Source organism: Mustela nigripes, chromosome 13 (assembly GCF_022355385.1).
Source record: "Mustela nigripes isolate SB6536 chromosome 13, MUSNIG.SB6536, whole genome shotgun sequence".
In the NCBI taxonomy this organism is placed as follows: Eukaryota; Metazoa; Chordata; class Mammalia; order Carnivora; family Mustelidae; genus Mustela; species Mustela nigripes.
Window position 1 is genome coordinate 104,247,297 of NC_081569.1, and position 14,537 is coordinate 104,261,833.

Genomic DNA, 14,537 nt, shown 5'->3' on the forward strand with positions numbered 1-14,537 from the left:
TTGCTTGTGCTCTCTCTCTCAAATGAATAAATAAAATCTTAAAAAATACCCCACAATATTTCATTTATTTAGAAAGCATACATGCATGAGCTGTGGGGAGGGACAGAGGGAAAGAAAGAATTTCAAGCAGACTCCATGCTGAACAAAGAGCCTGATACAGGGCTGATCTCATGAAATTATGACCTGAGCCCAAATCTAAGTCAGACCACTCAACTGACTGAGCCACCCAGGTGCCCCTAAAGTATAACATTTTAAAACAGGCTTCAGGGGCGCCTGGGTGGCTCAGTGGGTTAAGCCGCTGCCTTCGGCTCAGGTCATGATCTCAGGGTCCTGGGATCGAGTCCCGCATCGGGCTCTCTGCTCAGCAGGGAGCCTGCTTCCTTCTCTCTCTCTCTCTGCCTGCCTCTCAGTGTACTTGTAATTTCTCTCTGTCAAATAAATAAATAAAATCTTTAAAAAAAAAAAAATAAATAAAACAGGCTTCAGCAAACGTTTTCTGTCAAGAACCAAAGGGTAAATACCTTAGGCTTTGTGAGCTATATGATCTGTGTTGCAACTGTACTTGGTACAATTAGAGTACAAAATCAGCTGTAGACAGTATGTAAATGAATGACCATGGCTGTGTTTTAATAAAAACTTCATTTACAAAAACAGATGGGCTGAATTTGGCTTGCAGGCCACAGTTTGCTGGCTCCTGCTTTAAAATGTTTTCATGGTAGAAAGAATGCATTCTTCCAAATATGCCGAATCTTTTTTTTTTTAAAGATTTATTTGTTTGATGGGGCGCCTGGGTGGCTCAGTGGGTTAAGCCGCTGCCTTCGGCTCAGGTCATGATCTCAGAGTCCTGGGATCGAGTCCCGCATCGGGCTCTCTGCTCAGCGGAGAGCCTGCTTCTCTCGCTCTCTCTCTCTGGCTGCCTCTCCGTCTACTTGTGATTTCTCTCTGTCAAATTAATAAATAAAATCTTTAAAAAAAAAAAAAAAAAAAGATTTATTTGTTTGAGAGAGAGAAGGAGCAGGGGTAGGGGCAGAAGCAGACACCCCACCGAGCAGGGAGCCTGACCTGGGTCTCCATCCCAGGACCCTAAGAGCCAAAGGCAGGTACCTAATGGAATGAGCTACCCAGGCACGCCAAATATGCTAAATCTTAAGGACTAGTTAGTAATTCACTTTTTCATTATTCATTACATTATTTTAGCCAATGATGCAATATAAGTTGTTAAGGACTTACATGATTATATTGGTAACAATAGCATTTATGTTTATACACAAGCTTTATAAAATTTGTTTTAAAAGTTCCATTTGTAAAATACCAGAAGAGAGTTATGCACAGAAAAGTGTTATGTAACTGTAGGATTCTGAGATAATACAGAGGTTGAGATATTGAAAGGATGAACATAAATATACAGACATTTAAAAAGGTAGGGTAGGGGTTCCTGGGTGGCTCAGTGGGTTACAGCCTTTGCCTTCAACTCAGGTCATGATCTCGGGGTCCTGGGATTGAGTCCTGCATCGGGCTCTTTGCTGAGCAGGGAGCCTGCTTCCCCCTCTCTCTCTGCCTACTTATGATCTCTGTCTGTCAAATAAATAAACAAAATCCTTAAAAAAAAATAATAAAAAAATAAAAGGTAGGGTAGGAGAACAAAAAGAGTGAGAATGTAATACTTTTTGATAGCAACTTTAATCATTTTATCTCTTTTTAAAATTATATTCATTAAATTACTATTTTAAATGTTCTCCAGGGGCCCCTGGGTGGCTCAATGGGTTAAACCTCTGCCTTCAGCTCAGGTCATGATCCCAGGGTCCTGGGATGGAGCCCTGCATTGGGCTCTCTGCTCAGCAGGGAGCCTGCTTCCCTTCCTCTCTCTCTGTCTGCTTCTCTGCCTACTTCTGATCTCTGTCTGTGAAATAAATAAGTAAAAATCTTTAAAAAAAAAAAAAAAGTTACCATTTAAATTTTCTCCAGGAAAATTAAAATTTAATTTTAATTTAATTTAAAATTAATAAAATTTAATAAAATTTAATTTTAATTTAATTTAATTTAATTTTAATTTTAATTTTAATTTGAGTGGAGCCCAAAAATAAGAGTAGAAAATAGATTTTGAAGGAAATTAAAATGGAGGTTTTGGCTACATATTAGTAGGAAAATAGACTGGGAATAAAAAAACCACCATGTTTCACATTTCAGACCAGTTAATTTACAGTTGTTTGCTAACATGTTTTTCCTACTGAAATATCTAGTTCTGTTGAAACCTAATACACATAGTTCTGACCAGTACTTTGTTGGTAAATCAGAAGGGTCATTTAAAGTAAAAGACCATTTTAAAAAACCGTATATTAAACATTTCATATTAAAGGATATAAATATGTAGTTATTTGCCAAACTTTTTTCTGGGAACTTTTCTTTGAGGGTAAATCTTCTTTTAGAGTTTGAAATTAAGTATATATAAACCTGGAAATTCATGGTTTATTATTTCCAAGTGTTTTTGTTGTTGTTGTTTTTGTTTTAAGTACAGTGAGAACTTAGTTATTTGTGAATCAGTCTTTGTACAGAATTCTTACAGACATTTTTTTCTAGACTTTTACCATTGTATTACCTATATTAAAAAGATTTTAGGGGCACCTGGGTGGCTCAATTTAGTTGAGCATTGATTCTTGATTTTGGCTCAGATCATGATCTCTGGGTCCTGGGATAGAGCCCCATGTCCAGCTCCATGCTCAGTGCTGGAATCTGCTTGAGATTCTTTTTCCCTCTCCTACTACTTCTACCTGTATGCTTTCTCTCTCTCTAATGAATAAGTAAAATCTTTAAAAAAAAAAAAAGATTTAAAAAATAATTGTCTTTTCAAAACATTTAGCATAGTTCGCATAGAAAAACAATTTATTTTCTACTCTATTATTTGTTAAGTAGTAATTGTAAAATTACATAATTTCAATATCAAATCTACTGATAATAAAAACCTTGGAAAAAGAAAACTGGTGCTCTGTAACCATTCATCTCAACTGGTAGAAATGGAAGTATGCAGGCATAGCAGCAAGTGGCTGACTGTGAGTGTTGAGCATAGTGCAGGCCTCAGTATACCTTAATGATGAAATGGATCGTTAGCAGGTAGGTTGAGTCTTATAAAGAGTCTCATAAAATTTATGATTTGAAAAAGATTCAAGAAAGCTTCAAAATTTTATGCTTCTAAAAATTCTAAATTTTATTTTTAAGAAGTCGTGTTTATATATGCATATATATAGATCGTTTTGTATTGTATCACTTAGGATTCAGGTTGGCCACCAATTACACAAACCTGACGTAGTGGCTTCACTAAGATAGAATTTTGTCTCTCTTGGGACACCTCGGTGGCTTAGTCAGTTAAGTGTCTGCCTTTGGCTCAGGTCATGATCCTGGGATTGAGCCCCACATCAGGCTCCCCACTCAGCAGCCTGCTTCTCCCTCTCCTTCTGCCCCTTCCCGTTCATGTGCGTGCGTGAGCATGTGCGTGCTCTCTCTCTCTCTCCCTCTCAAATAAATAAACAAAAATCTTAAAAAAGAAAAAAAAAGTTTGTCTCTCTTTTAAAAGAAGTACACAGGTAGATAGTCCTGAGATGGTATGACAACTCCTGTCAGGAATGTAAACATCCTTTCATCTCTCATCCTTTGGGGGGGGCGGGGATCCCTGTCCTTAGGGACCAGGGTGGTTGGTGGAGGGACAGCTACTATATCTCTGTTTAAAGCAAGATACCATAAGAAGGGAAAGAAAAAGTGCTTCCTCTCCATTTTTCTTTATTTTGATTTTTAAAGATTTTATTTATTTATTTGACAGTGTGAGAGAGGGAACACAAACAGGGGGAGTAGAAGAGGGAGAAGCAGAAATCCCAGGATGCTGGGATCATGACCTTAGCCAAAGGCAGATGCTTAATGACTGAGCCACACAGGTGCCCCCTCCATTTTTTAAAATTAATTAATTAATTTTGAGAGAGAGATTAAATCCATGTAGGGAGAAGGGTTGGAAGGAGAGGGAGAGAGATTCTCAAGCCAACTCTGTGCTGAGTGCAGTGCCACACTCAGGGCTTGGTCCCATGACCCTGAGGTCACAACCTGAGCTGAAACCAAGAGTTGGCCATTTAACCAGCTCTGCCACTCAGGTGCCCCTGTTTCCTCTCCTTTTTAAGGAGACTTTCTAGAAGCCCCATATACCACTTCTGCCACTATCTCATTGTCTATTACTTAGCTACTCATCTAGCTACAATGTAAATACAGTGTTACTATAAGGTAAATACAGTGTTTCTTTTCTTTTCTTTTTAAGGATTTTATTTATTTTATTTGACAGACAGAGATCACAAGTAGGCAGGGGCAGGCAGAGAGAGAGAAGCAGGCTCCCTGGATCATGACCTGAGCTGAAGGCAGAGGCTTTAACCCCCTGAGCCACCAGTCACCCCTAAATACAGTATTTCTGACAAAAAAAAAGAAAATGTCCTTATCTTTCCTCTTTAAGATTTTATTTATTTGACACAGAGAGAGAGAGAGATAACTGGAGAGGGAACACCAGAGGGAGAGTGGGAATGGGAGAAGCAGGTTCATGACCAGAGGCTTTATGACTGTGCCACCCAGGCGCCATAAATACAGTGTTTCAACTAGGGAGGGGCATTCTATCCAGCTTAAAAATGGAGTTCTATCCTTTTTTTTTTCTCCTTGTAAATAATTATAGATTCACAGGAAATTGCAAAGATAATATAGGGAAATCCCAATGTACTCTTCACCCAGTTTCTCCCAGTGGTTAACATCTTCACTATACCCTAATAGCAAAATCAGTAAATTGGCATCAGTGTAATGTGTATGTATGGTTCTATGTAATTTTATCACACATAGATTTTTTTCAAATTTAATTTTGTTTTTTCTGTGTTCCAGGATACATTGTTTATGCATCACACCTAGTGTCCATGCAATACATGCCCTCCTTAATACCCACCACTAGGCTCACCCATCCCCCCACCTCCCTCCCTTCCAGAACCCTCAGTTTGTTTCTTAGAGTCCACAGTCTCTCGTGGTTTGTCTCTCCCTCTGATTTCCCCCAGCTCACTTCTCTCCATCTCCCCATGTCCTCCATGTTACTCCTTATGCTCCACAAGTAAGCGAAACCATATAATAATTGACTCTCTCCGCTTGACTTACTTCACTCAGCATAATCTCCTGCAGTCCCGTCCATGTTGATACAGAAGTTGGGTATTCATCCTTTCTGATAGAGGCATAATACTCCATTGTATATATGGACCATATCTTCTTTATCCATTTGTCTCTTGAAGGGCATCTTGGCTCTTTCCAAGGTTTGGTGATTGTGGCCATTGGTGCTATGAATATTGGGGTACATATGGCCCTTCATTTCACTATATCCATATCTTTGGGGTAAATACCCAGTAGGGTAATTGCAGGGTCATAGGGTAGCTCTATGTTTAATTTCTTAAAGAATCTCCCTACTGTTTTCCAAAGTGGCTGCATCAACTTGCATTCCCACCAGCAGTGTAAGAGGGCTCCCCTTTCTCCACATCCTTTCCAACACTTGTTGTTTCTTGCCTTGTTAATTTTGGCCATTCTAACTGGTGTAAGTAACTGGTATCTCAGTGTGGTTTTGATTTGATTTGATTTGATTTGATTTGATTTGAATGTTTTTTCATGTGTCTGTTAGCCATTTGTTTGTCTTGTTTAGAGAAATGTCTGTTCATGTCTTCTGCCCATTTTTTGACATGATTATCTGGTTTTTGAGTGTTGAGTTTGAGGAGTTCTTTATAGGTCTTGGATAACAGCCCTTTGTAATGTCATTTGCAAATATCTTCTCCCATTCCGTGGGTTGCCTCTTTGTTTTGTTGGCTGTTTCCTTTGCTGTGCAGAAGCTTTTTATTTTGATGAAGTCCCAAAAGTTCATTTTCGCTTTTGTTTCCTTTGCCTTTGGAGACATGTCTTAAAAGAAGTTGCTGTGGCCGATGTCAAAGAGGTCACTGCCAATGTTTTCCCCTAGGATTTTGATAGATTCCTGCCTTACATTGAGGTCTTTTATCCATTTTGAGTTTTTCTTTGTGTATGGTGTAAGAGAATGGGTGAGTTTCATTCTTCTTTACTTAGCTGTCCAATTTTCCCAGCACCATTTATTGAAGAGACTGTCTTTTTTCCACTGAATATTTTTTCCTGCTTTGTTAAAGATTATTTGATCATAGGGTTGTGGGTCCATATCTGGACTCTCTACTATTCCACTGGTCTGTGTGTCTGTTTTTGTGCGAGTACCATGCTTTCTTGGTGAGTACAGCTTTGTAGTAAAGCTTGAAATCAGGCAACGTGATGCCCCAGTTGTGTTTTTCTTTTTCAACATTTCCTTAGCAATTTGGGGTCTTTTCTGGTTCCATACAAATTTTAGGATTGTTTGTTCCAGTACTTTGAAAAATGCCGGTGGAATTTTGATCAGGATGGCACTGAAAGTATAGATTACTCTGGGAAGTATGGACATTTTAACAATGTTTATGCTTCTGATCCATGAGCATGGAATGTTTTTCCATCTTTTTGTGTCTTCAGTTTTATTCATGAGTGTTCTGTTGTTCCTCAAGTACAGATCTTTTACCTCTTTGGTTAGGTTTATTCCAAGGTATCTTATGGTTCTTGGTGCTGTAGTAAATGGAATCAGTTCTCTATTTTCCCTTTCTATATTTTCCTTGTTAGTGTACAAGAAAGCAACTGATTTCTGTGCATTGATTTTGTATCCTGCTACATTACTGAATTGCTGTATGAGTTCAAGTAGTTTGGGGGTGGTCTTTTGGGTTTTCCATAGAAAGTTTCATGTCATCTGTGAAGAGAGAGTTTGACTTCTTCTTTGCCAATTTGAATAGCTTTTATTTCTTTTTGTTTTCTGATTGCTGTTGCTAGGATTTCTATTACTATGTTGAACAACAGTAGCAAAAGTGGGCGTCCTTGTCCTGTTCCTGATCTCAAATGGAAGGGTGTCCACTTTTCCCCATTGAGAATGATATTTGCTGTGGGTTTTTCCTAGATAGATTTTATGAAGTTGAGGAGTGTTCCCTCTATCACTGTACTTTGAAGAGTTTTAATCAGGAAAGGTGCTGTATTTTGTCAAATGCTTTTCCTGCATCAATTGAGAGGACCATGTGGTTCTTTTCCCATTGACTTGTTCTATCACATTGGTTGATTTGCAAATGTTGAACCACCTTGCATCCCAGGGATAAATCCCCCGTGGTCGTGGTGGATAATCTTTTTAATATATTGTTGGATCCTATTAGCTAGTATCTTGTTAAGAATCTTGGCATCCATATTCATCAGGGATATTGGTCTAAAATTCTCCTTTTTGATAGGGTCTTTGCCTGGTTTAGGGATCAGAGTAATGCTGGCTTCATAGAAAGAGTCTGAAAGTTTTTCTTCTGTTTCTATTTTTTGAAACAGCTTCAGGATAATAGGTTAATTCCTTCTTTGAATGTTTGGTAGAATTCCCCAGGGAATCTTTCAGGTCCTGGACTCTTGTTTTTTGGGAGGTTTTTGATCACTGCTTCAATCTCATTTCTAGATATTGGTCTATTCAGGTTGTCAGTTTCTTCCTGTTTCAGTCTTGGAAGTTTATAGGTTTTCAGGAATGCATCCATTTCTTCTAGGTTGCTTAACTTACTGGCATATAACTGTTGATAATAATTTCTGATGATTGTATTTCCTGGTGTTAGTAGTGATCTCTTCCCCCTTTCATAATTTTATTAATTTGGGTCCTCTCTCTTTTCTTTTGGATTAGTTTGGCCAGTGGTTTATTGATCTTACTGATTCAGAGAACCAGCTTTTAGTTTCATTGATATGTTCTGTGCATCTCTAGTTTCTAACTTATTGATCTCTGCTCTAATCTTGATTATTTCCCTTCTTATACATGGGGTTGGCTTAATTTGTTGTTGATTTTCCAGTTCTTTAAGGTGTAAAGAGAGTTGGTGTATTCCGGATTTTTTCATTTTTTTTGAGTGAGGCTTGGATGGCTGTGTATTTCCCCCTTAGGACTACCTTTGCTGTATCCCATAGATTTTGGACCTATCTGTCTTCATTCTCTTTGGTTTCCATGAATTGTTTAAGTTCTTCTTTGATTTCCTGGTTGATCCTTGAGCAGGATGGTCTTTAGCTTCCAAGTGTTTGAATTCCTTCCAAACTTTTTCTTATGGTTGAGTTCCAGTTTCAAAGCATTGTGGTCTGAGAATACGTAGGGAATAATCTCAATCTTTATTTTTTTTTTTTTGGTATCAATGGTTGAGCCCTGATTTGTGACCCAGTATGTACTCTGTTCTGGAGGAAGTTCCATGTGAGCTCGAGAAGAATGAGTATTCTGTTGTTTTAGGGTGGAATGTTCTGTGTATATCTATGAGGTCCATCTGGTCCAATGTGTCATTCAAGGCTCTTGTTTCTTTATTGTTTTTCTACTTGGATGACCAATTACTTAGCATGGCATATTAAAATCCCCTACAATTAATGTATTCATATCAACATGACTGTTTTGATTAATAGTTGGCTTATGTAGTTGGCTTCCTCCATATTGGGGGCATAAATATTTACAATTGTTAGATCTTGGTGGACAGACCTTTTAAGAATAATGTAGTGTTCTTCTGTATCTCTTGACTGTAGTCTTTAGCTTAAAATCTAATTTATCTGATATGAAAATCCCTACCCCAGCTTTCTTCTGAGGCCTGTTGGCACGAAAGATGCTTCCCCATCCCTTTACTTTCAGTCTGGATTTATCTTGTAGATAGCATATGGACGGGTCCTGTCACTTTATCCAGTCTGCAACCCCGTGCCATTTTATGGGAGCATTTAGGCTGTTCATGTTGAAAGTGATTATTGAAACATAAGTTTTTATTGACATCATGTTGCCTGTGAAGTCCTCATTTCTATAGGTTGTCTCTGTAAATTTCTATTCTTTGTCACTCTTGGGCTCGCTCTTTTATAGAACCCCCTTTAATATTTCTTGTAGTGCTGGCTTGGTCACATACCATTTTATGTTATGTTATGTTATGTTATTTTAAAGATTTTATTTATTTATTTGACAGACAGAGATCACAAGTAGGCAGAGAGGCAGGCAGAGAGAGACGGAGAAGCAAGCTCCCTGCGGAGCAGAGAGCCCGATGTGGGGCTCGATCCCAGTACCCTGAGATCATGACCTGAGCTGAAGGCAGAGGCTTAACCTACTGAGCCACCCATTCACCCCTCACATACCCTTTTAAACCTTGCCAGTCTTGGAAGCTCTTTATCTTCCCATCCATTCTGAATATCAGCCTTGCTAGATAAAGTATTCTTGGCTGCATGTTCTTCTCATTTAGGGCCCTGAATATGTCTTGTCAGCCCTTTCTATCTTGCCAGGTTTCTGTGGACAGGTCTGATGTTATTCTGATGGTCCTTCCTCTGTATTTAAGCAATCACTGCCCTTAAGACCTCCTGTCTGAAATTATGATTCGTGAATTTCACATTAAGTGTCTGGATGTCTTTCTAGACTGGTTGATCTTGGGGAGTGGGTGTTTTTTCTGCCTCTAGGACATGAACACTTGTTCCGTTCCCCAGATTAGGGAAATTTTCATCCAGAATTTGTTCAATTATAACTTGTAGTCTTCTCTCTTTCTCCATTCCCCTCAGGGATCCCAGTTAATTCTGACATTGGTATGTTTCATTGCGTCTCCCTAATTCTGTTTTCATGGCTTCTGAGCTGTTTGTTCCCTATCTCCTCCTGATCCTTCTTTTCTAATAGTTTGTCTTCTAGATCACTAATTCCATCTTCTCAGTTATTTACCTTGGTTACCCTAGCTATTAGAGTATTTATATTAGATTGGATCTCATTGATAGCATTTTTAAATTCTGCCAGATTGGCTCTCACTTCCGCCCTTAGAGATTCTATGTTGTCACTAATGGTCTTCTCCAACCTAGCCACACATAGATTTTTTAATCACCACCATAATCAAGATACAGAACTGTTCCATCACTACAAAAATCTTCCTTGTGCTACCCTCAAAATAGGGTTCTTTTAATTTGAGAACAAACAGGAAAATGGATATTTTGATAGGCAACTAACAATCTTTGCCATATGTTATTTTTAAAAACAAAGAAATGCTTGGGGAGAGGGTTGTTTTTTTAATGTTTTGTATGTGGACCTGCTTTGAATCTTACTTTTATAGAATTTCATTCCTTTTCTGTTGATAGGCTTAAGGAAGTATAATTGGACAAAATGTATGTTAATCTGTACATAATAAGTTGTAGCTAATACTTCAGGAGTACCTCCTTTGTACCAGGTGATGTGCTATTGACTCATTGAATTCTTACCTCCACACCTGTAAGGCAGGTGCTGTTACTCTCCTGTTCACAAATGCAAACACCCTGGGTTTTAATAATGATTCTATGTTAACATAGTACTGTTACTTAAAAAAAAGAACTGATGGTATGTTCTGTATTGTACTATATGATGCCAACAAAGCACTCTCTGTTTTTAATCTCATTAGAGATTCAGTTGTGGAGATTCTTTTTGAACAAGATAATGAAGAGAAATCAGTTGCCACTTTAATACTGGATTCCCTTATACAGGTATTTTGTATTTTGATTTTGGAGAAAGTTTCAGTTTAGGACTACAGCCTTTTAGAGAAAAAAAAATTTCTTCAAGATTTATTTATTAGAGAGAGTATGGGGGAGGGGTAGAGGGAGAGAGTCTTAAGCAGATGGTACACTGAGTGGGGAGCCTGATGCCAGGCCCAGTCTCAACGCTGATATCACAACCTGAGCTGAAGTGAAGAGTTGAATGCTTAACTGACTGTGCCACCCAGACGCCCTGAGAAAAAAAAATTTTTAAGTAATCTCTACACCTCATGTGGGGTTTGAATTCACAATCACATAATTAAGGGTCACATATCTACTAACTGAGATAGCCGGGCGACCTGAGAAAATTTTTAAATGTTATTTTCTGTATTTATATTTTATTTTTTATTTTTAAAGATTTAATTTATTTATTTGGTGGAGAGAGCACAGGCAGGGGCAGCGACAGGCTGAGGGAGAAGGAGAATCAGGCTCCCCGCTGATCAGGGAGCCGGATATGGAACTTGATTCTAGGACCCTGAGATCATGACCTGAGCCCAAGGCAGGTGCTTAACCGACTGAGCCACCCAGGAGCCCCTGTATTTCTATTTTAGCCACTGGTTACAATTTTTAGTTTATATGTTAAATTTTACTGTTACTGAGTTTTACTTTGGCACTGAGATAGGGTATTTACAACATTTCAGACTCAGGGTAAGTTAGGCTATCGGGTATTTTTTCTGTAGCAACAATATCAGATTTTTATTTTTTACCTAATATAGCTTATAGTTTCTTTAAATGCGGGTTTGTATAGTATTGAATTTTAAGTTCCATAGGGTATATTATAGTATGTCTCTTTTGTTTAATGACTATGGAATCACAGAACTCCATGTGAAATGCCATCGCTTTGGAAGATATTGTCTACCTTTGGCAGCTCTACTCAGGCTTTTATGAAAAACATAGCATCAGTGAAAGACTTCAGCATTCTAATTTTTAGAACTGATATAGAAACATAATTTTTCTAAGAATATTCTCTTCCCACTGGCCAACTGGCTCTGGATATAATACTGTGATGCTATCAGAAAAATTAGAAAAATTAAGTTTCTACATATTTTCCTTACTAAAAAAAGAAGTAATGTTATTTTTTCTCATGTCCTTCTGAGTCAGCTGAGTCATTTTACTCTGAAAACGAGAATACTCACATATAACTACCATATACCCTGTGGAATTTTAAATTCTATACTGTTAGATTTTAAAATCTTTGGAGTTCTATATTAAGAATATGGCAGTATTATCATAGTTATATTTGCTACATGAAAAACTCCTTTGTTAAAGAAATCTTGCTGTGCCTTTTTTTAAATGGTAATGATCACCTACTTAATTTGTAATATATAATCTGTATATTTTCCTGAATTCAATCAAGGATTATTTATACAGTTAAGAATAAACTCTTTTTGGGGCGCCTGGGTGGCTCAGTGGGTTAAGCCGCTGCCTTCGGCTCAGGTCATGATCTCAGGGTCCTGGGATCGAGTCCCGCATCGGGCTCTCTGCTCAGCAGGGAGCCTGCTTCCCTCTCTCTCTCTCTCTCTGCCTGCCTCTCCATCTACTGTCAAATAAATAAATAAATAAATAAATCTTTAAAAAAAAAAAAAAAAAGAATAAACTCTTTTTTTTCTTTCTCTTTAAAAACAGTGTCCAATAGACACCAGAAAGCAACTGGCAGAGAATTTGGTAGTCATAGGTGGAACATCTATGTTGCCAGGATTTCTCCACAGATTGCTTGCAGAAATAAGGTATTTGGTAGAAAAACCAAAATACAACAAAGCACTCGGCACCAAGACATTCCGAATTCATACTCCACCTGCAAAGGCTAATTGTGTGGCCTGGTTGGGAGGTAAGAATTTAGTTTTTAAAATATAATGATTATGTAGTAATTGGTCCCTAACTGGTATTATTAATGGATATATTAGAATAGATGATTCCGTCTTAAAAATTGCTCACTTAACAAACTAATAGAACTATTAAATAATTTTATTTGAGCACTGACTTTTCCTTAAGTTATTGTCAGAAATATATACCCATTTCTCTTGGCATTTGCACTTCAATTTTTTATGTAAACTTCATCCAGTTAAAGTCATTTCTCACAATAGTTATTGACAGCTGTGCATTTATTCCAGTATACTACCATTGCTCATAACATTTGTTTTAATTCCTTCTAAAGGTAATTTGTGAGACATATATGAGAATTGATATCTTTATTTTATAATTACACTTTATTTTGTGACTGAGTTCATTGAATGATAATTCATAGGAAATGATAGGCTCATTGAAATAAGGAAATAGCCTATATATATAAAGAGACTATATATAGAGAGGGAAAGAGACTATATACATATAGAGAGAGAGAGAGAGAGAGAGAGAAGGAGACTACTTTGAAGATATACATATATAGGAAGAGAGGGAGGGAAAAAGAGATACTACTTTGAAGAGAAAAACAATCATGGCTGTATTTATATATGTTCTAATATGAGTTTTATAATGCACTTGCAGCTAATAGGTATCTTGATCATTAGAAAAAGTATTGAGATTTTAAATGAATATTTCTTGTAGAATTTGGTTAAAATGTTATTTTGATCTAGGACAAACGGATTTAGTTACCAAATTATTTTTTAAAGACTGCTTTGTGGGTCTTTATAAAGTCTTCAGCATAGACTTGGATGGCTTTATAATGATGCTTATTGGGTTTTACAGTACTGTTTTATTTATTGACATACAATCTTAAAGTTGTGGCAAAGAAAACCACACATTATTTACTGTATTTACACAGAATTGAAAGTAGTTTCCACCACTCTCTACCTCACCTGCTTTTAGTGATGCTTATTAGCATTTTCACTATAATCCGCTATAGGCTATTTAAGTTACTTTCAACATAGGAATTGTGGCTTACTCTGTTATTAAAAATAAAAGATATAAAAGAACTGTAAGCATTTGAGGAGTATGAGTATGTTTCACCTGTACATAAACTTTTCTGATAAAAGTTTTCATCTTGACTATAAAAATATTTTTTACCACACAGGAGCTATTTTTGGAGCACTACAGGACATACTTGGGAGCCGTTCAGTCTCAAAGGAGTATTATAATCAGACAGGCCGTATACCTGATTGGTGTTCTCTTAATAACCCACCTTTGGAAATGATGTTTGATGTCGGGAAGGCTCAGCCACCGCTGATGAAGAGAGCATTTTCCACTGAGAAATAAAAATTTGATTGAAATTCAACTTTGCTTTGTGTCAAGTATCTAATCAATTATAAGCAAATTGTACAAAGTATATAGGATGCTGTTAGAGGTGACTTTATGGAAGTGAAAGCTTTCTGTAGTTACTTTGCATTAATATTTAATTCTTTTGACTGTTGTTTCTCTTGTGTAGTAGTAAAACAGTAGCTGATGCTTATGAAATTTGTTGTATTTATATCAATAAAATATAGTAAAGCAGTTTAATTTTGGAAGTTTGTTACATGATTTCGTTTCCAAAAAGAGTAAAAACATTGTCCCTCCGCAATTCACATCATCTGCCCTGAGTATTGGAGAATCCATCTGTTTAATTACTTTTAGCAGATAATTCTTTTAAAGAATAAATAATGTTAACCATTACTAGGTATTTCAAATATTAACATGGGTCTCTTTCTTCAAATCCTTTTGTTTTGGTATTTTTGTGTCCATGTGAGAATGCTACTTTTCCAGGAATATATTTGACCCTTTAAACTGAGAATGTTCAGTAGATTAGTTAAACATTTGTTAAGCAAAGTACGGAAATGTTCACTTTTTAACTTTACAGTGTCTTTATGAATAATTCTGCATTTCTAAGAAGAAAGGTATTTCATTTTTATGCAAAGGTATTTCATTTTATGTATTTTTATGAAACTGTTTTATAAACATGTATTCATAATGTTTTTAATCTCTTGTGCTTTTTATCTTTTCAT

At 36.9% G+C, this 14,537-nt stretch overlaps 1 protein-coding gene across 1 annotated transcript in view; it reads left to right on the top strand.

The window, feature by feature from the left end:
- Positions 1 to 14,055, top strand: part of ACTR10 (actin related protein 10) — a 36,049-nt gene extending 21,994 nt beyond the window's left edge. Inside the window, exons 11-13 of the mRNA XM_059373283.1 lie at positions 10,494 to 10,575; positions 12,250 to 12,451; positions 13,634 to 14,055. Coding sequence (XP_059229266.1) covers positions 10,494 to 10,575; positions 12,250 to 12,451; positions 13,634 to 13,815 — 466 coding nt within the window. The 3' untranslated portion in view covers positions 13,816 to 14,055. The remainder of the gene's footprint in view (positions 1 to 10,493; positions 10,576 to 12,249; positions 12,452 to 13,633) is intronic.
- The last annotated feature ends 482 nt before the right edge of the window (positions 14,056 to 14,537 follow it).